The 23,131-nt window shown below is 52.0% G+C and overlaps 1 protein-coding gene and 1 long non-coding RNA gene across 3 annotated transcripts; one reads left to right on the top strand and one right to left on the bottom strand.

Annotated features, from left to right (window-relative positions):
* Positions 1-1,811: 1,811 nt before the first annotated feature.
* LOC126488805 (uncharacterized) lies at positions 1,812-12,442 on the top strand. Its single transcript, XR_007588794.1, has 4 exons — positions 1,812-1,953; positions 2,162-2,362; positions 3,913-4,124; positions 12,326-12,442. It is a non-coding gene; the product is annotated as an uncharacterized lncRNA (long non-coding RNA).
* Acvrl1 (activin A receptor like type 1) lies at positions 4,984-21,172 on the bottom strand. 2 transcript variants are annotated; one of them, XM_050122504.1, is made up of 10 exons: positions 21,125-21,172; positions 15,605-15,703; positions 14,550-14,801; positions 14,241-14,449; positions 13,958-14,057; positions 12,921-13,067; positions 12,393-12,668; positions 11,563-11,760; positions 8,812-8,942; positions 4,984-6,930 (listed from the first exon to the last, which is right to left on the bottom strand). In XM_050122504.1, the coding sequence occupies exons 2-10, from the start codon at positions 15,666-15,668 to the stop codon at positions 6,796-6,798; spliced, it is 1,512 nt and encodes a 503-aa protein (XP_049978461.1). In that variant the 5' UTR covers positions 15,669-15,703; positions 21,125-21,172; the 3' UTR covers positions 4,984-6,795. The 2 variants fall into 2 exon arrangements, with proteins under 2 accessions (XP_049978461.1, XP_049978460.1); XM_050122503.1 differs by lacking the exon at positions 21,125-21,172 and adding an exon at positions 20,644-20,772.
* Positions 21,173-23,131: the final 1,959 nt, after the last annotated feature.

Here is a 23,131-nt window from a genome sequence, read left to right as displayed (position 1 = left end):
ATACTGATTTATTTGCAAAGCATGATATAAGGGCCAAAATTTGGAAATAATAAAAAAAACTTTCAAAAAACAGTGACAAACAGTGAGTTCTAGATTGTGCTAAAAATAAAGCGAACATTACCTATACCATATATAAAGTCCTCGAAGCTACAAAGCTGACAAAGGAAGGCATGGAACAGTGTATATAATATGCTTATTTTTGAGGGATGAAAAGGCAAAACTGTATATTCAAATCTATTTGTATAAGGTCATTCTGAAAGGACAGAAACACAAGAAAGCGAGACCAAGGGTTTCTTCGAGGTTTTGGGACCTCAGGCAGCAAAGCAGCAAGGACAGGGACAGCATCCCGCCACCCACACTAGTAGAACTGCATGAAAGCATACATTTGCCAAAAGTAACCAAAAGCCTCGGCGCCTTGTTCAGTGGTAGAGAGATTGCCTAACATGCCTGAAGACTCTGGCTTCGTCTCAGCGCTGAAGAAGAAGCAAAGAAACCTACAAATAAAGAAAACAACGACTTGGGACTTGATGAACATTCTCCTCTGGGAGGAACTTAAATCTGTTGAGGCAGTTGTTTTCCCTGCCTGTGTGTCTGTGCATACATGCCTAGTGCCCAAGGAAAAAAGGGCCTCAGATCCCCTACAACCGAGTCTCTCACAGATGGCGTGAGCCACCATGTGGGAGCTAGGAATCAACCCTGGTCCTCCGCAGGAGCCGTCAGGGCTCCGAAGGTTTTGATGAGGATAAAATCCTTTAACTGACCTTTGCCTGCTCTGTCAGTTGTCAGTGTCAAAGTACAGTGAGAGCCACAAAGTAGGGTGAAGGCGTTGCTGGGTGGTGACCAGGCCTAGCAACAGTGAAGAAGTCAGGAAACAGGCTCCAAACTGTAGGTAACTATTTCTTTTCCTTTCCTTCCTTTCTTTTTTTTTCGAAACTTTATTTTTAATTTCTAAGAATTATTATTTTATGTGTAAGGATCTTTGCCTGTATGTTTGTGTATATATTTGGCCTGTATATATATATATACATATATATATGTATATATATATATCCATGCACCACTTGTGTGCCTGGTGACTGCAGAGGTCAGGAGAGAGCATTGGGGTCCCTGGAACTGGGGTCACAGACTATTGTGAGCTGCCATGTGGGTGCTGGGAATTAAATCTGGGTCCCGTGGAAGAATAGCCAGCGCTCTTAACCATCTCTCCAGCTCCTTTTGTTCTGTCTTACCTGTGGTGCTGAGGATGGAACCCAGGGCTCTGTGCATGCTTGGCAAGTGTTCAAGCACAGTGCTACATGCCCAGGCTGGTTAATTTTTAAACCTCGAGCACACAGAACTGCCTGTTCCACGCCTGTATGTTTGCCAGCTTTATTAAGGAATTGCATCTGTGTATGGAGGAGGGGGGCGGGGAATGAATTGCAAAACATGAAACCGTAGTACCTTCTGTCCCTGAGTAAGGACAACTTGAAGTCCGGAGTCAGGCTGGGCCTCCTCACCCACCTGGTGGTATATCAGTCTAACTACAGGCAAAGTACTCAGAGATCCGTCTCTGCAAATCCGAACCCTAGGAGTGCAATAGGGCGTGCCTTGAAAACTTGTTTGCTTTGCTTGTTTTTTAAAACATTGGTCACATGTTTTGTTCTGAAGGATCATAGGTTCCAAATTAGTAGAGTCAAAATTAATGAGACTTTCCATCAATAAGCCTGAGGATAGAAAGTCGGAAAAATCTACTAATTATAGGCCAGCCAATCACCGAAGCACAACTTGTATACAGGCCTATGAGAAGAGGGAGATAGAGGAAGCGGGGAAAACCCGGATGGACCAACCTGTGGGACCATCCTTCCTGTGCTTGTGCCCTTGCCCCTGGACTTGGGGACTCAGCACCCAATGCTTCCTGCCTCCAAATCTCCCCTCCCGGGACAGGCTGTGCCAGGGCCAGCTTCTGAGAACTATGTAAGTCTTCAGGCCAAATTCCTGGAACCTCCAGAATAAGGCCCCGTGTGGAGGTGGGGGCCTACTTTCTACTTAGTTCTGGGAAGCAGTTGGAGGGGGAGGATGGCAGAGGGTAGAAAAGGCAGACCAAATACCCATTCTACCCTAGCCTGTCCGTTTCCTTTTTCATCTCTTTATCAGTATTTGTAACTGAGCTTCTTATCAGCAGGAAACGCCTGCCTGAAGGGATGAGGCAGGTCCAGGGGGATTGGACGCCAAAGACTAAGAATTCTGGGTAGTGCCGTGCTGCTGATCTGCCTGGCTGAGCTGCCTTGGGATTTCCAGGATCCAGACTCATTGCCCTGGCATCTAGTGACGGCTGAAGGAGCTCCAGCAGGAGCCTCGGTGACCAAGGACAGGTCACTATAAAGTGAGAATTGTCTTGCCTTAATCTCTACCAGTCCCCCTCCTTCCCAGAGGAGAAGCCAAGTACCAGCCAAGGTCATAAGCAGCCATAAGTCATCCCAATCAGCCCTTTTGGGTGTTTGCCTCTGAGTCCTTAGGCTGGTGCTGGTGAAGGGCACAGCCGTGGGACAGGCACTGCCGTGGGACAGGCACAGCCATCATGTGGCATAGACTTGGGGCTGGAGGGGAGGAGGGGACTGTGCCTCTTCCTATTTAGCAGATGCTTTCGAGATATTGTACGCCACCTGGGTGTGGTGACACATGCTGGTAACCTCACTTACTTGGGGAGTTGAGGCAGGAGGGTGGAGAGTTTGAGGCCAACCTGGCCACGATAGGGAGAACAGCCTAAGTTCTAAATTCTGTCTTAAAAAACAAAAATCATCAAATTAAGAGTCTGGTGGCTCAGAGGGGTCTTCCAGGAGTGGCTGACTGAAGGTTAGATTTGTTGCCCTAACGTGATTATCTGGGGGTAAGCAAGGCTTTCTGGGTGGCTCAAGCCCAGGTTAATCTATTTTTCTAGCTGTCCTCCTCCCCGCTCCAAACTGTCAGAATCCAGAACATTCAGACTGGCAGTTCTGGTGGCAGAGGCAGGAAAGGAGCCAGAGCACCCAAGTCCTAAACCTCATGTGCTGCTCTCTGCTGCCCAGGAGCGAGCAGCCGGGCTGTGGGTGACGGAGGTGATGAGGTGCGGGCTGGGTCTCCACGGACAGCCCTCCCCCGCCCCCTGTGCTCCTGCGGGTTGGGATGTAGGTCAATAAGAGTGGGTGGGTGAGGAAGACCAGAAAAGAGACTCATCTCAACATGACACCCCTCAGGGCAGCGGTGGCAACACTTGAACCTGGAAACTGCCTGAAAATAGACACTGTGTCTATGTCATTATGCAAATTATATGCAAAGTCAAGAAGTCCTCTGTCTCTATTTCTAGCAAACTGAACGTGGCCCTGGTAGAGGCAGCTTGTTTCAAAAGTCGTCCACCAGAAGCTACCATCAGTGCCAGCCCTGGGACACTGGACTTGGCACCCCCCCAGTCTACCTCAGGGTGGACTTTCAAAGTACGATTTTGCCATCTCTTGGGCTACTAGTCATTTCTTGGTTCGTTTGCAGCTCCGGCTGGGCCCTGAAATTGTGTTGTGGCTGAGGATGATCTTGAAATCCTGATCTTCCTGCCTCCTCCTCCCAAGTGCTGGAACTGCGGGTGTGCACCATGCCGCTTGGCGGAGGGATAAGGCAGAGGAAGCAGGGCACCTTCCTTACAGGCTGGTGTGAGGCATGACAGTGGGAGGCAGAGCCTGGGAAGGAAAAGAATTGCCCAGGAGGGCCTGGGTACCAAGAGGCCTTGGCAGAGGACGAGTCCAGCTTCAGTATCCCAGCTATGCTGCAGGGGCGCCTCAGCTCAGCATGCTGGGACACCCTCAATTGTTATATGTAATAAGGAAATTGGAGGCTGGGTTTCCCCGGGGAAATCAGGAAAAAGAAGCTAAGAGCAAAGGACTTATGGGTTCTCTTCTTTCCAAGGCAGTAACGGGGATGTCCATGTGCCCTTGGGCCACAGTGACCTCAGAAGGACTCTTCCAAAGCGTGGTGAAGGGTTTGTCGGTCCTGCCAGATCCTGCCCAGCCTACATGGAAACCTTGCACTGCCGTTTTCCCACTGCCTTTTCCGGTCCTCAACCACACTGTGACCATCTGCATGCCAGTGGGACCACTGGGCCCTGGAAGGAGAAAAAGGTGGGAACATCCCCATCGTCTAGGGGCTTCTGGAAAGGTCTTGCCTGGTGTGTGTGAGGGAGGAGGTCCAGGACTCTGGTGCAGAAGGCTGCAGGTTTGGGGCATAATTCTAACAGGGAGTACACCAACTTGTCAACCGCAGAAGAAACTGGGCACGCTCCCTATGTTCCTGAGAGAGGTTCAATACCCTTTTGTTAGAAAGTTTGTATTTCTGGGCTGGACAGACAGTACCATAAACTCCTTCGGTATCTGTCCTCCATTTTCTATCCTGCCCCTCCAGTGGCAGGTCGTTCACAATTTTCCGGGTGGCGAGGGAGGGGGCATGAGGTGTTATCTGAGCAGGGATCGGGTTTTCAGGTAAGAGAAGCTTTTCATTCTGGGGGTGTGTACTGATTCCAGACAAGGGGTGGAGAGCATCTGGGAGAATTAAGAAGGAGGGAGGGGCGGAGCCGCCTCTGAGTAAGGCCCCAAAAAGCTCCTTTGCTAGGTGTGGCTTCCAGGCACAGTTCCTACAGCCGAGAAGGGCTGAGAGCACGCACGCAAGCACGCACGCTGCAGTGCGGATAGGGAGGAGGGCCTGGGCCTGCTGGGAGGAGCCAGGCGGCTCCGCGAGGCGGGGGTTGGAGGGGGGTGGGGGTGCGGCCTTGGGCAGCGCGTTGGCCAGCAGAGGGCGACGTGGCTGGCGTGGATCAGGTTGCTTCCTACCCTGGGAGAGATCTAAAGTTTGAACCTCAGCGCGGTTCTAGTTCTAGAGCGGTCTTGTCCAAGGGCAGTTTCGTGATGTGTGCTTCGGGTTCTCTCTGGACCTCTGCAACTGGACCACTGCGGAGGTTCTAGCCTTAAAAGACGTAGCAGAAACTCAAGGGGCAACTAAGGTTTATTCAGTCCCTACGACATGCATCCACCAGCTAAATGCTCCCATAAACTGTATCTTTAAGTACAGAAAGGTAGGTTCCATCCATACATCTGCACTTAGAAGCATTCGGACATAGCTGTCTCCAGAGAGCCCCTTTCTTTTCTAAGCCCCCGTCAGACAACCCGTCCTTCGGCAGCTCTCCGCCCTCTTTCGGCGGCTCTCCGCCCTCCTTCGGCGGCTCTCCGCTTAGGATTTCCTAGCCCTGGAAGAGCTTCTGTCTTCAGTTTCCTGCTGTGGAGTCCAAGGCGGAGTTTTTTCCCAAGTCTGGTAGAAATAAAAGCCTCCAGGCGGGAAGGCGAGTCCCTGGCCGCAGTCACCAGAGAACCATCCACTGTGCCCCGCTGGTCTGCTTTCTGTTTTCATATAGTTTCATTTCCTGGTTCTCCTTGGTCCTTGTACATTGAGAAAAAACGGTGATGGGAGGACATACAACAGAGACACTCATGGGGAGTGTGTGTGTGTGTGTGTGTGCGCGCGCGCGCGCCGCGCGGCCAGCTAGGCCAGGTCTTCCTAAAATTGAGGATGATCTTGTCTCTTGCCTGAGCCCCACCCTCCCCTCCTTAAGCCTTGCTGTAAACCACTTCTCTTCAGTCTATCCGCCCAGGCTTCAGCTGCCCTGGTCAGCACATGACTGTATACCCCTCACATGTCTAAATGCCAGGCTTCTGGTGTTGTTCTAGGCCAAGTTCTCCTGAGGTCCACTTTCTTGGGCCTGGACGAGTCAAGGCCAGGAGGGAGCAGAACCCTGGTAGCTGGAGGCTTCTTGACAGGAGCCAAGTTTCTTTTCAGTCTTGGAAACCACTCCTGAGCCCTGGGACAAAGAAGGCCAAGCCACAGAGGGAGTCAGAGGGTCCAGTGCTGCCGAGTCCCAGGGTGGCCACTAGTACAGCTGCAGGAAAGAACTGGAGTTTGGAGAGAGGACCAGGAGATGCTTTAGGTTGTCCTGGACCCAGAGTTATTCCACACCCCAGCTTGAGGCAAACGACTGGGGAGGGGACAGGAGCAGTTGATGACTGATGGACTGAGCTTCAGCGAAAATCGGGGTCAGAGAAGCCTCAAAGGATACACGGGCCAAATCTAAGATATTAAGACAGCCAGGTCCCTCTCCTATTGAACAGAGCAATGCTGGCTCTTCTCCACCAGTTTCGACCTTCCTTCTCCTCAGAAGACCCTTGCATTTTGATACCCTCACGAGTCAGCTGGGATGGTAAGGGGACAGAGGGTGGCAGGATCAGGTGCCACCTCACCTGAGAGACTGGCATTTACTAGCCAGGGTCTAGCCAGGAAAGGCATCATTGAAGTGATAAAAACCCACAGTGAGAAACTGAGGCCGCTGCGTCTCTTCCACTGAGCCCTGGCACGATGGAGTGTCTGCTGAAGCTAGACAGGGCCCCGTGCCATCCTGGCAGCTCCGGTGGGGCAGTAAGGCTGACCAAGGGTAGGAGAGATTGCAAGCCCAGGATTTGAGCCCGGGGTTCTCTTGCTTGGCTACCCTGCCCTGGGAGTGGCAGGGGTGTACCCTGCTGGCTTTGGGGATGGGAGGTCCAGCCAGGCGTCAGAGAGCCCGCCACTTTGAGCAGGCCAGACAGAGGCAGATCGAATTTCAGCCCAGTTGTATTTTTGACTGGATGGGCTGGGGGCCAAGCTGGGCAGGCACACACAGGGCAGCGTGCACACTTGCACTACCTCTACCCAGATAGGGTTCATCTTCTGCCCCACCACACGCCTCAGGTGGAGGAGTCCAGCGACCCTGGGCTAGTGAATCACTTTGGGCTTCTCTGGGTTGTGGCTGAGCTTCTGTAAAGTCTTCTTGATGCGCAGCGCGGTGAGGCGAGCAGAGGGGTTGGGATACCAGCACTCCCGCATCATCTGGGCCAGCCCGGAGAGGACCTGGGGGGGGGTTGAGAGACAGGCAGAGGAGTCAGGAAGATGGAAAGGAGGCAGAGGCAGAGGAAGCAATGGCTCAGTGTGGGAGACATAGCAGGAGAAAGGCCAGGCCAGGGGGAAGAAAGGCAAGAAACGAAAGAGAGCAGAAGGGAGAAGGCAAGGGTGAGGAGGGGAGGATACGTGGAAGAGGAAAAATGGAGAGTGAGAAAGAAGGTGGCAGCAAGCCAGCAGGAGAGCCCACCCTGGTGAACAGCCTCTGCAGCCCCAGACCTGGTGCACAGGGTCCCGTGAGTGACCGAGAGTGTGGCAAGGGTGGACCTCTGTCCAGGAAGGAGCCTATCCCAAGAAGTTCAGTGGCCCTTGGACGTGGCATCCTGTCTCCCCTGGCCCCGGAGAGTATGTGCACGTGCGCAGGAACGCATCTGTGTGGCCTCTGATGTATACATGCATATATTCATTATCTTTCAGTAAAAATTCAGTGAGGGCATCCAGTTACTAAAGTGGAAATATCAGAGTGAGAAGTAGGAGGGGCTTCTTGAAAGGAGGGGGTGGTTAGAGAGGAGAATGAAGTGGATGTGGTCAAAATACATTATGTTTGCATGAAACTGAAAGGAGAAATTTATATTGGGTTTTGTTGTTGTTTTTCAAGGCAGGGTTTCTTTGTACAACCTGTAGACCAGGCTGGCCTTGAACTCAGAGAAATCCACCTGCCTCTGCCTTCTGAGTGTTGGGATTAAAGGTGTGAACCACCACTGCCTGGCTTGTTGCGGGAGGTCTTTCTGCCCCTCCAACCAATAGCTGCTGTGATACCAGCCCATTGGGGCCTGGTCTCTCTCCCTTTAAAAAAGCGGCTATTTCCTCTGCTCGCTCTCTTCACTTCCTGCTCCGCCGGAGACTAGACTCCCTTCCTGGTTGTGCAGATGGCTGTTGTCTGGGATTGTGATCTGTAAGTTTTTTTCCCCTTTAAATAAATAACACCCTATTAATCATAACTCCAAACTGGTGTTGCCTTGTTCGTGACTTACGCCTTCACTGGCTTGTTTTTGTTTTTTGAGATGGGGGTTTCTCTAGTCACCCTGGCTGTCCTAGAATCCACTCTGTAAACCAGACTGGCCTTGAACTCTGCAGATCCACCTGCCTCTGCCTCCCAGTGCTAGGATTAAGGCCTGTGCTGCCACACCCAGCTTTTTTTTTTAATTATTTATTATATATACAGTGTTCTGCCTGCATACCAGAAGAGGGCACCAGATCTCACTATAGAGGGTTATGAACCACCATGTGGTTGCTGGGAATTGAACTCAGGACCTCTAGAAGAGCAGCCAGTGCTCTTAACAGCTGAGCCATTTCTCCAGCGCCCTCCCCCCACTCAGCTCTTAAAGAGATTTTTAAAGGGCTACATAGTAAGACTCCTGTCTCAAAAAAAAAAAAAAAAGGTAAGCTAAAAAACAGAATTTTTGTCCTCATGGTACCAAGAGGCTGCCTAGATGTATATGTGTGTACATGTCTGAGAGTGAGTATTTAGAAGCATTTATATTATATTATATTATATATGTAATGTATGTTTTTATATATACTTGTATTGCTTTGTGTAAGTGTGGAATATCTTGAAAAAAAAATCAAAATCAACAAGAAAAACCTGATAGGAGAAATTTAGCAGAGGCCTTCTGATTTTCATGGGTAAGGAAAAAGGTTCTAAAAATCTTACACTGACCAGAAGGTCCAAGAAGGGTGAGCGATTCACAAGCCTGGTGTGTAAGGGGAACACCCAGGATCTATCCAGGAAGCACAGGATCCTGAATCCAGAAATCCCAGCTGAGAATCAACCTCAACCAGCCCCAGGCCAATCCCAGCCCAGCTGCAGCCCATCCCCCACAGAGGCCTTACCGGATCTGCGGCCAGCCGGTTAGGAATGGTGGGGGTCTGTTGGTCAACACACACCACCTTTTTCATATCTTCAAAGCTGGGGTCATTAGGTACCATGTCATAGAAGGGCGGCCTGTAATCCTCCACAATGCCTGGGGGTTCGAGGGGGATAGTGTGATCACTTGAGACTTAGGGAGACCAGAGAGCACCCAGGGGAAAACTTTGTCAGGCCTCTGTCCCAAGGGACCTGGAGCTAAACCATATTGCTCGCTAAAGGTCCAATCCTACAATGTAATCCCTGTCCTACAATGTAACAATTGTACCTAGCACAGAATTACTATGTATTTTGTACTTCCCAGGTGGTGTTTGCCTTAAGAAGCACATGACACACTTTCCACGAGTCCTCATGGTAGCGCTATGCTGTGCCTGTCCTGGATGAAGAGACTCAGGCTAAGAAGCACGGGACTCAGGTTGCCTGGCCAGTCACAGCAGACTCAGGACTTAAAACCCATCTTAGCTTCCCAGGCAGGATCACATTTCCATCGTCCTCATCTGTCTTCCTTCCTGGACCTGGGTAGCCTGGGTACCACTCCCTGACTGGTGATACTGACGGCTGGTATTCCAGAGCACTTCCTGTGTGCCAGGCAGGGTCCTTGGTGCTGGGCATGGACCTCACAGCAGCCCGTAGGGACTGTACCACTGTAGTTCTCCTTATTAGCCAGAACAGCTCTAAAGACAGTGACTTGTCTCTAAGGATCGAGCGACTACCTGAGCGACTGAAGGCCAAAATCCAACACCAAATCCCATGCTTCTGACCTCTCAACTACATCTATGGTAGGGCTGAACAGGGACAAAGGACAGAAAAGACACCTCTCCTAAGAGGAAATGATTTATTCCCTGGTCCATAGCATCTAATCTACTCCCTATCAGGGAAGGCTCATCCCTCCGCAGACCCCACAGCCAGCAGCGTCCCCACCCCTTGATATCCCAAGGGCACTGAAACAGGAGCCCTTTTGAAAGGTATGTCTGTGGGGTCAGAGGTAGTTCCGTGCCTCTTCCTGCTTCCCAATCCCAGGCTGCTTTTGTGACCATGTAGGCCACAACTTCAATGAAGCCTTCACCAGCTGTTCTCCCCATGGCGGTCTTCCAGGCCGCCCCTGTGCCGCTGGCGCCCTAATCAGTGATTTGCAGAGGCTTGAGCGAGTCTAATGAGCCTTTAATCAGTGCCGGGGCTGACACCAGATTACAGTGTTTATAATGCGCTCGGAGTCTGTGTGGGGCTGACAGAGCTTCCCCTCCGCCCAGGGAGCCCAAGGCCGATCCACCAGTCCTTCCTTTCCAGCCTGTAGCCAGGCCCAAGAGTTCTTTGGTTTCATCGAGGCGCCCCTTCTCTAGCTCCAGCCTCACATAGCTGACTCTAGTGGTTCATGCCCAGGGACTGGAACCCCTGGAGACTCTAGGAGAGTGAGAACACCTGGGTCTCTGCTATCAACAAGTGACCACTGAGGAAAGATGAAGTTGCAAAAGGCTGGCTCCTGGTGGATGCCCAGGAAATGACAGCATCTCTGCTCCCAGGGAGCAGGGCTCTAGTCTGGTCCAGGGATTGTCCTAATCATCTTTCTGGACTCCTGGCAACCGTGGTCATGGACAGCCTAACATTGCAGTGGTCAGCCTGTGCTCCTCCATCTACCCCGAGACTGAGAGGCCATCAACTCGGGCTGCACAGGGCAGCAAGCACAGGGCGAGGGCTTCTGCCAGCCTCTCCCAGTTAAGGTGTCTCACGGCAATCGACTGTCATAACGAGGCTGCAATAGGCAGGCAACACAGATACCAGATAGAAGAATTAAGGGTCAACATTTAATTGTCATGTGACAGAGGACACTGGCCCAGAGCCAGGTGGCTGGCTTAAGTCCTGCAGCTGCCTCTAGCCAGCTATAACCCTTCCTCTTAGACTGTGCTTTATAAAATGGAATAGTATTACATGCGCTTTTTCACGATGACCGCTAATATTTAGCTCTAGGCACTGTCTGCTTTTTTGCTTCTTTCATTTTTTTTTAAATATTTACTTATTTATTATGGATACAATATTCTGTCTGTAGGCCAGAAGAGGGCACCAGACCTCATTACAGATGGTTGTGAGCCACCATGTGGTTGCCGGGAATTGAACTCAGGACCTTTGGAAGAGCGGGCAATGCTCTTAACCACTGAGCCATCTCTCCAGCCCCCTTTCATTCTTTTTTATTTTTATTTCTTTTTTATTTTTGTCAGGGTCTCTCTGTAGTCCTGGATGATCTGAAATTCACTATTTATATAGACCTGCCGGCCTTGAACTTGGGGCAATTCTTCTGCTTCCTGAGTACTGAGATTATTAAGTGTGGGCCACTAAGCCTAGCTTCTAGATATTGTTCTAAATACTTAATTTGGATCATCCCTGTGACTGCAGCAAGCATTCTACCACTGAGCTGTATCCCCACCCCAGCTCTGAATACTTATGGGATTTTTGTTTATTTATTTATTTCTAACTCAAGACTTCACGGGCTCAGAGGAACCTTAAAAGTCCTTCTGTGCTGAACTAGTTGATAAACAGCAGTAACGGAATGCTGGGAGAGCTAGTCTCAAACCCTGAGGTCACAGGTCACACGCCCACCTCCTATAACCCCCACCCCCATCCCCCACCCATAAGGAAGCCCAGTCTCTATCTATTACACGCAACACACACACACACACCACAAACATTCACACACACGCACACTGTATATGGTGGGCCCTCACCATTGATGATGGTCCGCCGGGCGATCTCCCACAGCACTAGGCCAAAGGCCCAAACGTCCGTCCACTTGTATGACTCAAAGCAGTCGGTTCGGATCTGTTCATCCAGCACCTCGGGTGCCATGTACCTCTTGGTTCCCACTCGGGGGTTGTTGCCGATGTCTAGGTAGTCACTACCCTGGGAGTGCATCACAGCCAGTCCTATGGGTATTTGGCTTGTCAGTCCTCCAGGGCACCCACAGAGGACGGCTACTCCCATCCAGGGGAGCCCGGGCTAGAGCCAGATGCAGTGAGGACAGAAACAGACACAGAGGAGCAAGGCAATGGAGACCTGTCCTGAGACAGCCTGGAATACAGACAGAGCCAGAGGGGAACTTCTGTTCCATGTACCCTTTGCTTTATACAGCTCTCAAGGTTCCCAAGAACCCAAAGGCAAAGTAGGCATTATGATGCCCATTTTACATGGTAGAACTTCAGGCAGGTTGGGAGAAGTCAGAGTAAGGTGTTCCTGCCTCCCAGTCCGCTTTCTGGAAGTAGAATAAATGGCAGAGAAGTCTGGGCTGGAAACAATTTGTTTGTTTTGAGACAGGGTTTCTCTGTGTAGCCCTGGCTGTCCAGTATCTCACTCTGTAGACCAGGCTAGCCTCTAACTCAGAGATCCACCTGCTTCTGCCCCTGCCCCTGCCCCCGCCCCTGCCCCTGCCCCTGGCTCCTGAGTGCCCCGGCTTGGAAACAGGTTTTAAAGTGCTAATTCTCTCCCCCACAGAAACAGGCAGAACTGAGCATGTGAGCCCCACCCACCTGTGAAGCTCCGCCCCTCCAGTCCTGCTCACCCAGATCTGCAATGCAACATTGCAAGTTGCTCTTGACCAGCACATTGCGGCTCTTGAGGTCACGATGGGCGATGGCTGGTTTGCCTTGAGTGCCAAAGATCTCTACATGCAGGTGTGCCAGGCCACAGGCCGCGGACACGGCTAACTTCAGGGCCAACTGGGGCTCCAGCGTTTGCCTCTGCAAAAAGTCATAGAGGGAGCCGTGCTCATGGTAGTGGGTGATGAGCCACAGCTGCGTGCTCGAGTTGCGGGAGGTCATGTCAGAGGCGATGAAGCCTGTAGGTAAAAGGGTGTGATTCCGTCAAAGCGCTGAGGAGGAAGGAGTGGCGGGGGTGGTGAGGGGAAGCTAAGGCTGAGGGGCTCAGAAGGGGGGGGGGCAGAGGCTGATGACATGGCTGGAGTCAGGGGTTAAAGGTTGAAGGGGTTTGGGAGTCACTTAGTGTTAGACCAATGCCCAGCGTTCTGTCTATTCCAGTCCTGAGCTAAGGGGCTTGGGTCACTTAGGCCTGGAATGTGTCCCCTCCTTGCCTAGGATGTTGTCATGCCTAAGCAGAACTGTGTTGTAGATCTCCGTCTCCCGGAACCAGGACTGTTCATCCCGTGAGGAGAAAATCTTGACAGCCACACTCTCGCCGTGCCATGAACCCCGCCACACCTCGCCATATCGGCCCTTCCCTAAGCCAGTGACCAAGGGAAGAACAAGAGTCACACACTAGACACACAACAGTCCTAGAAGCCCCACCCCCAACCCTGAATGCCGCAAAGACACCTTCTGCAAATCCTGAATTTATTTTTTGACGTTTATTTTTCAGGCACGTTCTCATTGTGTGTCACTGGCCAACTTGGAACTTGCCATATAGACCAGGCTGGCCTTGAACTCACAGAAATCTGCCTGCCTTTGCCTCCTAAGTGTTGGGATTAAAGGCATGCGCCACCACATCCAGCTTTTTTTTTTTTAAAGATTTTATTTATTACATATACAATACAGTGTTCTGCCTCCATGTATGCCTGCATGCCAGAAAAGGGCACCAGATCTCATTTTAGATGGTTGTGAGCCACCATGTGGTTGCTGGGAATTGAACTCAGGACCCCTGGAAGAACAGTCAGTGTCCTTAACCTCTGAGCCATCTCTCCAGCCCGACACATCCAGCTTTTAAACTTTTTTAAAATTACATTTATTTATTTGTATGTGTGCATGTGTTTAATGCACACGGGCTAGGATCACATATGTAAGTCAAAGGGCAACCATGGAAGACGGTTCTCTCCTTTCATGAAGTACATACCAGGGTGAGGTTTAGGCCCTCACCTTCTGAGCTATCCTGCTGTCCCCAACCCGAATCTCTACATAACTTAATCCACATCCTGCCCCAGATTTGAGCTACCTTAGGTTATCATAACTGTCCTTGCAGAAGAACTTAACCTTGACGCATTACCAACCCGTGTCCTGCCCAGTGGAATCCCTTATTCTGGTCCAGGCTGGCCCCACTTGTGATCCTGGAAGCCAAGAGCTTCCTGATCTCTCCAGGGTTACCGGAGCCTTTAGTCCCTGGCTACTCATTGCTTACCCACACACTCCACCAGTGCGACCTGCCGGGCTACTGTCCTCTGCACCAGGAAGGGGAGTCCGGAGCCACTGCCCGTGGTACAGTCGCTGTCCAGGAAGTCCTAGGAATACCAAGTAGCCACTGAGTGTCTGCCCATCAGCCACAGCCCCTTTCTCCACTCCCTACCTCTGTCCCACTGTTGGGGCACTGCCTGATTCTCACTGCTGTCTTTGGGTGACCCCCTGATACTGGTGCCCCTGTTTACATACCCACCCCCAGGTCCCAGGTTGTCATAGGTCCATACCCCCAACATGCTGTCTCCCTGTTCGGACGCCTTCAGGATGAGGCTGGACTCGCCCAGGTCACTGTGCAGACCCTGTTGCTTCTCCTGCCTTCGCCGGACATGCCACAAGCCCAGAGCACCCAAGGCCACCAGGACTAGCAAGGCCAGCACGGGACCCAAGATCAGAGGCAGGTGGGTATTTGTTGGCCCCTCCGAAGGAGTTGGGGTGGCTGGGAAGAGAGGGATATTGAGTAGCTCCACCAGGCCAGTTCTCTTGACCCTGACAGTTAGATCCCAGCATCCCACCTCTGGAAGAGCCTCTGGACGTACCCTCCAGCACCAAGGACACATTGTGGTTGCAAAAGGATCGATAGCAGCAGTGGTGATTGAAAGACTCTGTGGGGCGTCCCAAACAGAGTTCCTGGTTCATGTTCCCACAGCCCCGAAAGACCTGGGGGTGCCCGCCCTGTTCGCGAACTAGCACCACTGTGCACCATGCCCCCTGGCAGGTTGGTTTCTTGCAGTGTGGGCTCTCACAAGTGCAGTTCACCAGCCGATCCCTGGAGGCTTTTACCATACCTCCTGGAAGACACAAGAGAAATCCGGGCACTTCCTCCTACCGTCCTGTCCCTTCTGATTTCACAGGCAAACTCTCAGGAGTTAGTCTTTAATGCCATCCACTTGCTGTCCTTCTCTAGGAGCCTTACCCCCAGCCGCACAGGCAGTGGAGACTGTGAGAAGCCAGCTTTGGTCTACTGCCTGTGCTGGGATTTCTTCTCCCTACTACAGGTCCTGCTCTGGTCCCAGACTCTCCCTGTTCACACCCCTTCTGCCTCCACCCAAGATGTAGGTTCTACCCAGCTAGGAACTTCATCATACAAGTCAGTATCATCAAGACAAAGAGAAGATTGGAGCTGGTGAACTAGTCCATAGGAACCTACCCTCTACCCTCCTGCCAGGCTCCTGGGGGACTAGTCTACAGGAGTCACCCTCTACCCTCCTAAGCTCCTGGGGGACTAGTCTATAGGAGTCACCCTCTACCCTCCTAGGCTCCTGGGGACTAGTCTACAGGAGTCACCCTCTGCCCTCCTAGGCTCCTGGGGAACTAGTCTATAGGGGTCACCCTCTGCCCTCCTAGGCTCCTGGGGAACTAGTCTATAGGGGTCACCCTCTACCCTTCTAAGCTCCTGGGGGACTAGTCTATAGGGGTCACCCTCTACCCTCCTAGGCTCCTGGGGAACTAGTCTATAGGGGTCACCCTCTGCCCTCCTGCTAGGCTCCTGTTCTCAGCTCATCAGATCCAGCCCCAGCCAAAGCTGAGCTGAGCCCAGATGGCCTTCCTCCATTCAGGTCCCTGGTTTCCACACTGCCCCTCCCATACTCACCCTTGGTTAGGCCCAAGGCCACCAGCAGCATCAGAAGGCCCTTTCTGGGGATCTCTGAGGTCATGGTCCTTGGAGTTAGGAGCAGAGATGCGGTGAGATCTGCAAAATGTGACAGCCGTGGGTAACCAAGGTCTCCTCCTACCAGGAGGAAATCACTGGGAGTATTTCTGGGGGGAGGCAGGGAAGCCACCTCCCCACTCCTACGTCTGACTTTAGGGCGGGGCCTGCAAGGGAAGTCCTGCTTCACTTCCCCATGGAAACCATCTGTTGGGGGTGAGGGTGGAAAGCTGTGTTTAAATGATGTGAGCCAGAGGGCATCCCGGCTCTGTGCCCCACTGCTGGGTTCTGACAGGAGCAGACTGGAGGTAGGCAGCACAGACGGTCATAGCTACAGTGGAAGAATACGTCTTTCCTAGCTCCCCCCATCCTCTGCCACTTGCCAACCCCTCCAGTCTCCACCCCTGCCCACCCTTTCCCAGTGCCCCCCACCCCCCATGCCTGGCTGCTTCAAACATAAACAGGCTCCTGTCTTCACTTCCTGCCATTCAGGGTCCCGCCAGGCCGGCAACAGGAATCAAGATTGTTTAGATTGAAGTCTGGATAGGACAGGCTGGAGTCACGCACAGCAGGGAACCCAGGGCAGGCTCCAAGTAGAACGGGGTCTAAAGGGGGCACCTGGAGCCCTTACAAACCACCAACTCCAGCTCCAGTTTTATGATTTTTTAAAGTTTCATTCGTTATTATTTTGTCTGTGTTTAAGGGCTCCTGTGCCAATGCACAAGTGTGGAGATCAGAGGGCAATTCTGTGGAGTTGGTTCTCTCTTCTTACCTTTACATGGGTTTTGTCACCAAGTTTACGTGGCAAGCATCATCACCTCCTTAGCCATCTCTCTGTCCTGCTCCCCTCCCAGCTCTGGTTTTAGAGGAGGGAGTCAGGCCAGGGGAGGAGACTGGCCAGGCTCCATTAGAATTGTCTTGCAGTAACAAGAGTGGAACACAAGTCTAGAACCCCTCCACCACTCTTCCTTCTCTGTGTCCTGAGCCAGTGGTGTCAGCCCCTGCCTGCTTCCCCAGGCTTGTAGCAGCCATATGTGAGCCTGCCTATGTCTAGGTGGAAAGAGTCTGTTCCCCCTCAGAACCATCTGCCCTCCCTCTTTTGTCCTGGGAAAGGGTGTGGGAAGAGTCGGTAGTAATGGGAAGTGAAACACATTTGGGCCTTGCGAAGTTGCCTGGTGTTTGACTCTTCAGAAGTTGGATGAGCACTGGGGAGAAGGGTTTTCTGGTGCATGAATGAAACTCAGGACCCAAATCAACTAGGACTTTAGGAGCTGTACCTTCACCAAGCCTCCGGACCAGAGGGTAGGTGCTGAGGCTGCACAAGAAGGGCAGAAGTCAAAACACAGACTATGTGAACGTACAGGCTGAATCTCCAGCTAGGGGAACTAACGCAGAGAGTGACTTACGATAAGACATGAGAAGGGCTGGATATACGTGTCCTGTGATGTGTCATGAGAAGGACTGGATATACGTGTCCTGTGATATGAGAGGAGAAGGTCTGGACATACAGTCACATAGACCACAGAGGCCCGTGTTCAAATCTTGGTACCAAACTAAGACCCAAGATGCTGAGGCTTTGGGAGCGCAGGATGTCTAGGGTCAGGCTGGGGGGCTTGGTGGGTCTTTCTGGCTAGTGGCAGCCCTGGCCTTCCTGCCTGGGTTTCCTCTGCTCCAGAGGCTGGTCTGGGGGAGGAAATAGAGACCTGGGCTGTTGCAGCTGTGTCCCAGCCTCGGCCTGACCTCCTGCCTATTGCCCCTGCTAGAAGCCAGTTAGGAATCTGATAAGCTCTCTGCAGGGGTCCTGAGGATAAATGCAGAGGGCGTGTCCTGAGGCCAAGGGCAGGAAGCCATTGGTGGCAGACTTCACCTGCCCAGAAAGTAGCTAAGGAGAGACCATGAGATGGGAACCACTAGCAACAAGACATCCTGGGACATGCTACCAAACTTCTTCCTCCCTAACTGCCCCCATGTACCCCTTGCCACTCTACTGCATCTCAGAACTTTATGCAGTGGGTTAACTAGGTAGTTCCTTTGGTGTGTCACCCATTCAGTCTGTCTGAGACCAGCCAGAAATGTTCTTTGAGCAGGGTACAGTGGTAAGGTGCCTGTGATCCAACACTCTGAAGGTTGCGACAGGAGAATGGGGGAATGCCAAATAAACAGTTAAGATGCTGGGGCCAGCCTTGGTTACATAACAAGACCATGACTCCAAAAATCAAGAAAGAAGGGGATAAATAAGTAAATAAATAAATAAAAGCATGCATTTGTAAACAGTTCCCCAGGAAATTCGGATTCATCTGGGATCAGATGCACCAGGTTTAGAGAACGGTGTCTGGCACAGAGCCAAACCTGTCTCCTTTGCTTCCATTCTTTCCACATTGCTGGCTGGGTGGACATGGGCCACAGAGGGAAGAGACCCTAAGCTCCTCCTAGGTGCCTCCCCATCTCGCTGGGAAGAAAGCGAGCAATACAAGACCAGGGACTTGGTGACGCTGCTGCACGAGGGTGAGCATGGGTATGGGAGAAAAGAATGTGCTCTAAACATCAGCAGCTTAGGGAACTGTGGGCAGTCATGTGGAAGCCACTCCTGGTCCAGCCCTGGGAATGTGATGGCACGGATCAACTCCCATCTCGGGTTAAGAATGGGGCAGGGGCATAATCTGGATCTTAGGGTTCTCTTTTACTCCTCAGCAGAATTGCATGAAAGATGTATGGACAGAAACATTGTTGCAGTTGGCCAAAAATCACAAGTATTAGACGACTTTCAGTCATTAACTTAAGGCAGGGAAATTATAGCAGGCAAAGCGCTCTTGTTCTTACTTTGCGGGCACTGAGTTCTCCAGCTTGTCTCTGCGGAGCCTCACAACACTTCTACAGGAAGTGGGTGCTGAACATGACTGGGTAAACATGAGTGATGGACAGCAAGTCCTTCCTCAATCATTGCTCTTCCTATTTGTCTGGAGTTAGGTGAGCCCAGGACAAAGGTGTCTCCGGTCTCAGCAGACATTAGCAATCTGTCCCCCTGGTGTCATTGACTGGTGCTCTCCTCGGGTTTCATTGCATAGTGTCGTCGTGGCCCAGAAACTGTTCTTTGCCAGATTTCCCAGTGTTTGAGCCTCAGGTGTGTGCCTGGATGATGGCTGTCAATCTTTTTCCTGCTTCCACCAGCAGCAGGACTCTCCCACACTGACTGTCCCAAGGCAGAAAAGTGCCCGGAGAAGACCCAACCGTTCAGATGGCTGCCTTCAGCATTTGCCTGCAAGGTCTACCAACACAACGGTGGTGGGCTAGAGCGGAACAAGCCTAGGTTTTAGAGTCTTAGGCATCTGCAAAGTGGTACAGTGCAATGGTCCTTCCTCATCTGAGGTAAGGCATCCCCAAACCACACTGACAGGGCCAATCTGCACATCCTGTTCCTCTCTACTCATAACAAACCAATAATAAAGTTTAACTTGTATGTTGGGCAAGAAGACATTAATATTAATAAGAAAATACTTTGTCCTTGAACTTAAAGGAAGCACCTTTAGCTTCTCCTTGGTGTATCTGAGCCGTCAGCGCTGCTGCGCTTGCGCTTTGGGCCGTTAAGTGAAATAAAGGTTACTTGATCATAAGCACAGCAATACATAGTCAGCCTGATAGCGCTGACAGCTACTAGGTGACTAACAGGTAGGTAACATACACAGCATGAATCCATAGACAAAGACATGATTCATATGACCAATGAGATGGGGATGATAATGAGATCTCTCTACACTCTGGAGGCAGTATGGATTTAAACCTTAAAAACCCCTTCTTTCTGGAAGCTCCTGTGAACTATTTTCACACCGCAGCTGACTGTCAGTGACTGAAATCCCCAGCAGGGAGACCTCGGATAGAGGAGCCTCCTGTGGAGTATAGGGGTTGACGGGATGCTCTGGCTGACCAAGCCTCCACTACCTTCAGCTATGGGGTTGGTGCAAGATCGTGTGCCATTCCCGGGCAAATGCAGAAGTGTAAATTGGCAGGTGTGAAAGATGCACTTGGTGTTACTGAAAGGTCAACCATCGTCAGGTGTGGTGGCACAGACCAGCACTCAAGGGCCTCCTGAGGCAGGAGGATTGAGAATCTGAGGCCAGTTCTGTCTCAGAACAAGCCAGCCATGATGTCTCCTGGTCTCATTGACCAAAGCCTGGAACAAGGCTTCTCTTCTACAAGCTGGGCACAACGATCTCCCATGGTACATAGAAAACTATATGCTACATAGAATGATAATTGAGAAGACAGGTAGGGGGACAAACAGTAGTGGGGGTCAGAGAGGACAGACCCTGACTCTCACTGAGGCTGCTCATAAACAGATGAGTGTTCCTAAGAAGCCGCCAGCCCCAGCAGACCTCTCCAGAATGGGCTGACAGTCTAGGATTCCAGCCTGGGGAAAGGCTAGGATTCCCTTTGGACTGGATGCAAAGGACACCCACAGCAGGGGAATTTATGACCATCTAGGGTTAAAGGTGAGATTTGGGACATGGCCTTGTAATGACAAATTCCTGAAGCAAGAGCTGGTCTGGAAAACATGGGCTCGGCGAGGAGTTTCAACGGCATGGGGAAGTCACCCCTAGGTCAACCCAGCACCCTGGAGGGGCATGGGAGCTCCCGGAGGGGAAGAATCCTTGGTCCCATTTTATTTTCTCAGATAAGCATAGAAGAGAGAGTTAAATGAATAGATTGGAATTGGGTAAGGGAAGCTAAAGGCCTCAGGACACCTAGCAAGAGTAAAAGTTTTTGATTCCCCATCCGAATTTGTCCAGCTCCCTCCCATTCTCAGGGTAACAGGCAGGTATGTGTCCTCAACCCAGGGACTGCTGGCTCTCTTATTCAGCTAAAACTGAGCCCTCCTCGCACGAATCTCAGAGATCTCTGAGAGGTCGCTCAGATCTTCGCGAAGGAAAAGCCCACTGAGACCAGGGATGGGTCACCCTGCTCGGCCCAGCACGACCTCGACTCACCTTTGGAAGGGACGGCAGGACCCCCGCCTCTCTTCCCCAGAGGCGGCTGGGATCTCTCGTCTGGAGCCGGTCTGGAGCCGGGAAAAGGCTCGGTCCGCGCAGCTAGCGCGGCGGCCTCCCGGGACTGGGAAGGGGCTGGAGCAAAAATGTTTCTTATTCTAGCTTCTTCCTGCCTGGCCCGGCTCCACCACTCCCTCCTAATAACCCGTTTCCTATTGCCCAGCACGCCTCCCGGCCGCAGGGCCCGGTGCTCCAGAGGGCTGCAGACCTCAGTGCAGCCGCCCCAGCCCCCCTCTCCCGAACTCAGGCCTTGGGGTCCCGTGGGTCCTGGGCAGGCCCCGCGGGGACCCAGCCGGTAGCCGAGTCATCAGCCTGGGCCCCTAGAAGGGATGAGGGAAGCGCTCACGGAGAGACAGAAACCTGGATTCTGGCTCCAGAGGGAGCAGAGTGGGCACCTGGGGAGTGACCCGCCCTTACCTACCTTACTCCAGGTGCTCAGGGAACAGCGCAGTGAGAGCTGAGTTTGGACTGGGAGGGTTTGGTCAGTTGGCTCCGCCCTTTGGGATTCCCCAGGAGGTCTAAATCTTTCTGCCTCCAAGCTCTTGCCCCTTTACCCGCAATACTTTCATTCCCTTCCCTCTTCTGCAGTCCTGTCCATCAATGTTCAGCCGAGGGCTAAAGAGGTCCAGATTGGTCCAGATAGTCTTAAGAGCTTGGCAGTTGCCCTCTCCATCAGTGGAGGCCAGAACTGAGCGAGAGGCTGCTTTGGACTTTTTATCCTTTTGGGGTAGGAACGCAACCACGAGATGCGGGGGTGGGGGTCCCACCAGATGGACTTTAGAATTTTGGGCATGGAGTCTCCTGAGGCTGGGTCGTGCAGCTGGGGAGCGGGACAGAAGGACTTGGTGGTGGTGATAACACAGTCTTCTTCCTAACCCGGCTGTACAGGCTGGGACTGTGGGGAAGTCTAGGCCTTCCTTGGCAGGACCTGAGCTTTCTTCTTAGCCTTGTGAGCGTCCACCCCGACTCTGAAGTACATCCACCGACTGAGAATCCAGGCTAGTTGCTGAGACCCTAGGAACACCTCCAGGGCTTCAGCACCATGTGTTAATGAACATGGTACACTATCCTACAAACAGAAAAAGATGGTGCCGATCTCGGTTCCTTAGTCTGAGCCTCTGGCAGGAATAGTGGCTGGGGGAGACAATGGCCAGTGGCTCAGACTGACTGACTTCTCTTTCTCTGCTGAACCCTCACCCCCATACACCGCGGCAGCTTCTTGAGTTGTGAGCCTCCTGAATTTCCAGAGTCCCAGCAAAGCGAGTTTCAGCCTCAGGACAGACTGCCATGCAGTCAGAAGGAGCACCATGGTTACAGTCTCTGTTTCCAGATTGAAGAGGCCACTTTGTTACTCTGTAGAACTGGGAGCCTGGCTACACCACAGTCCTCACACCCACTCTTCCTCCTGCCTGCTAGGGCTTTGGGCTGCTCTCTCTCTCTCTCTCCAGCTTATGTGTCTCTCTCAGTCTTAAGGAGTGGGAGTGAGGGCTCTGGGACAGGACCCGTGGGACTTCTGTAGCCCAAGTCCAAGGCCTGCCTGCTTGGGAAGGCGGAGCTAGGAGGTCATGGGTAAGGTCAAGAGCTCCATATTGACTGCTGAGTGTCAGTGGGGTGGGAGGGTTCTGTGGCCAGGCCTGGGAAGTAGAATGGTGAGAAGCAGAGGTAGGAGGGAAGGTGTGGTTAGAGGTGGCATCTCCTTCTCCTCTCCAGGACACTGGCTGGTACCTTAGCAGCTCTGGTGAACCCACGCCTCCCACAATGCACAGGAAACCTAGGGGTTTGCTGTCAGAGGAGGGACACAGAGTTGGAGAAAGCACTAGGGCCTCAGGCCAATGAGGACATAGAAAAGGAATTACAGGCTCTGTCCAAGTCTACAAGAATTCATTGCTCATAGAGCCCAGCTGTTCCTCACATTTAGCAAGGACAGAATGAGATGAAACAGACCCAAAGGATTCCGATTCAGATTGTGATGCACAGAAGGACTTCCCACCAGTGCCTGAAGCAGAGGTCTGCAGATCCTCAGAAGTGCAAAGAACTTCAAGGAGGTCCTTTCTGGTGGCAGGTGACAATGGAGCTGCCCTGGAAGAGGACAAGGAACTCTGGCCTTTTAGGGTCATCTGTGTGCATTAAGTTCTTTTTTTCTTCCTTCCTTCCTTCCTTCCTTCCTTCCTTCCTTCCATTCTTTCTTTTTTTTTTTTTTGTTTGTTTCATGTTTTTTGAGACAAGGTTTCTCTGTATAGCTTTGGAGCTAGACCAGGCTGGCCTCGAACTCACAGAGATCTGCCTGCCTCTGCCTCCCAAGTGCTGGGATTAAAGGCGTACCCACCACTACCAAGCTGTGCAGTAGGTTCCTAATTGTGGGGTTTTTTAGTTTGTTTGTTTTTGAGAAAGATCACTAAAATCTTAGGCCTGCCCTGAACGTGAGCTC

This window comes from Alexandromys fortis, unplaced genomic scaffold, assembly GCF_014885135.2.
Source record: "Alexandromys fortis isolate MF-2015 unplaced genomic scaffold, M_Fortis_MF-2015_v1.1 scaffold_216, whole genome shotgun sequence".
In the NCBI taxonomy this organism is placed as follows: Eukaryota; Metazoa; Chordata; class Mammalia; order Rodentia; family Cricetidae; genus Alexandromys; species Alexandromys fortis.
Note: the sequence above shows the minus strand (reverse complement) of the source record. Positions and strands in the feature narration are given on the sequence as shown.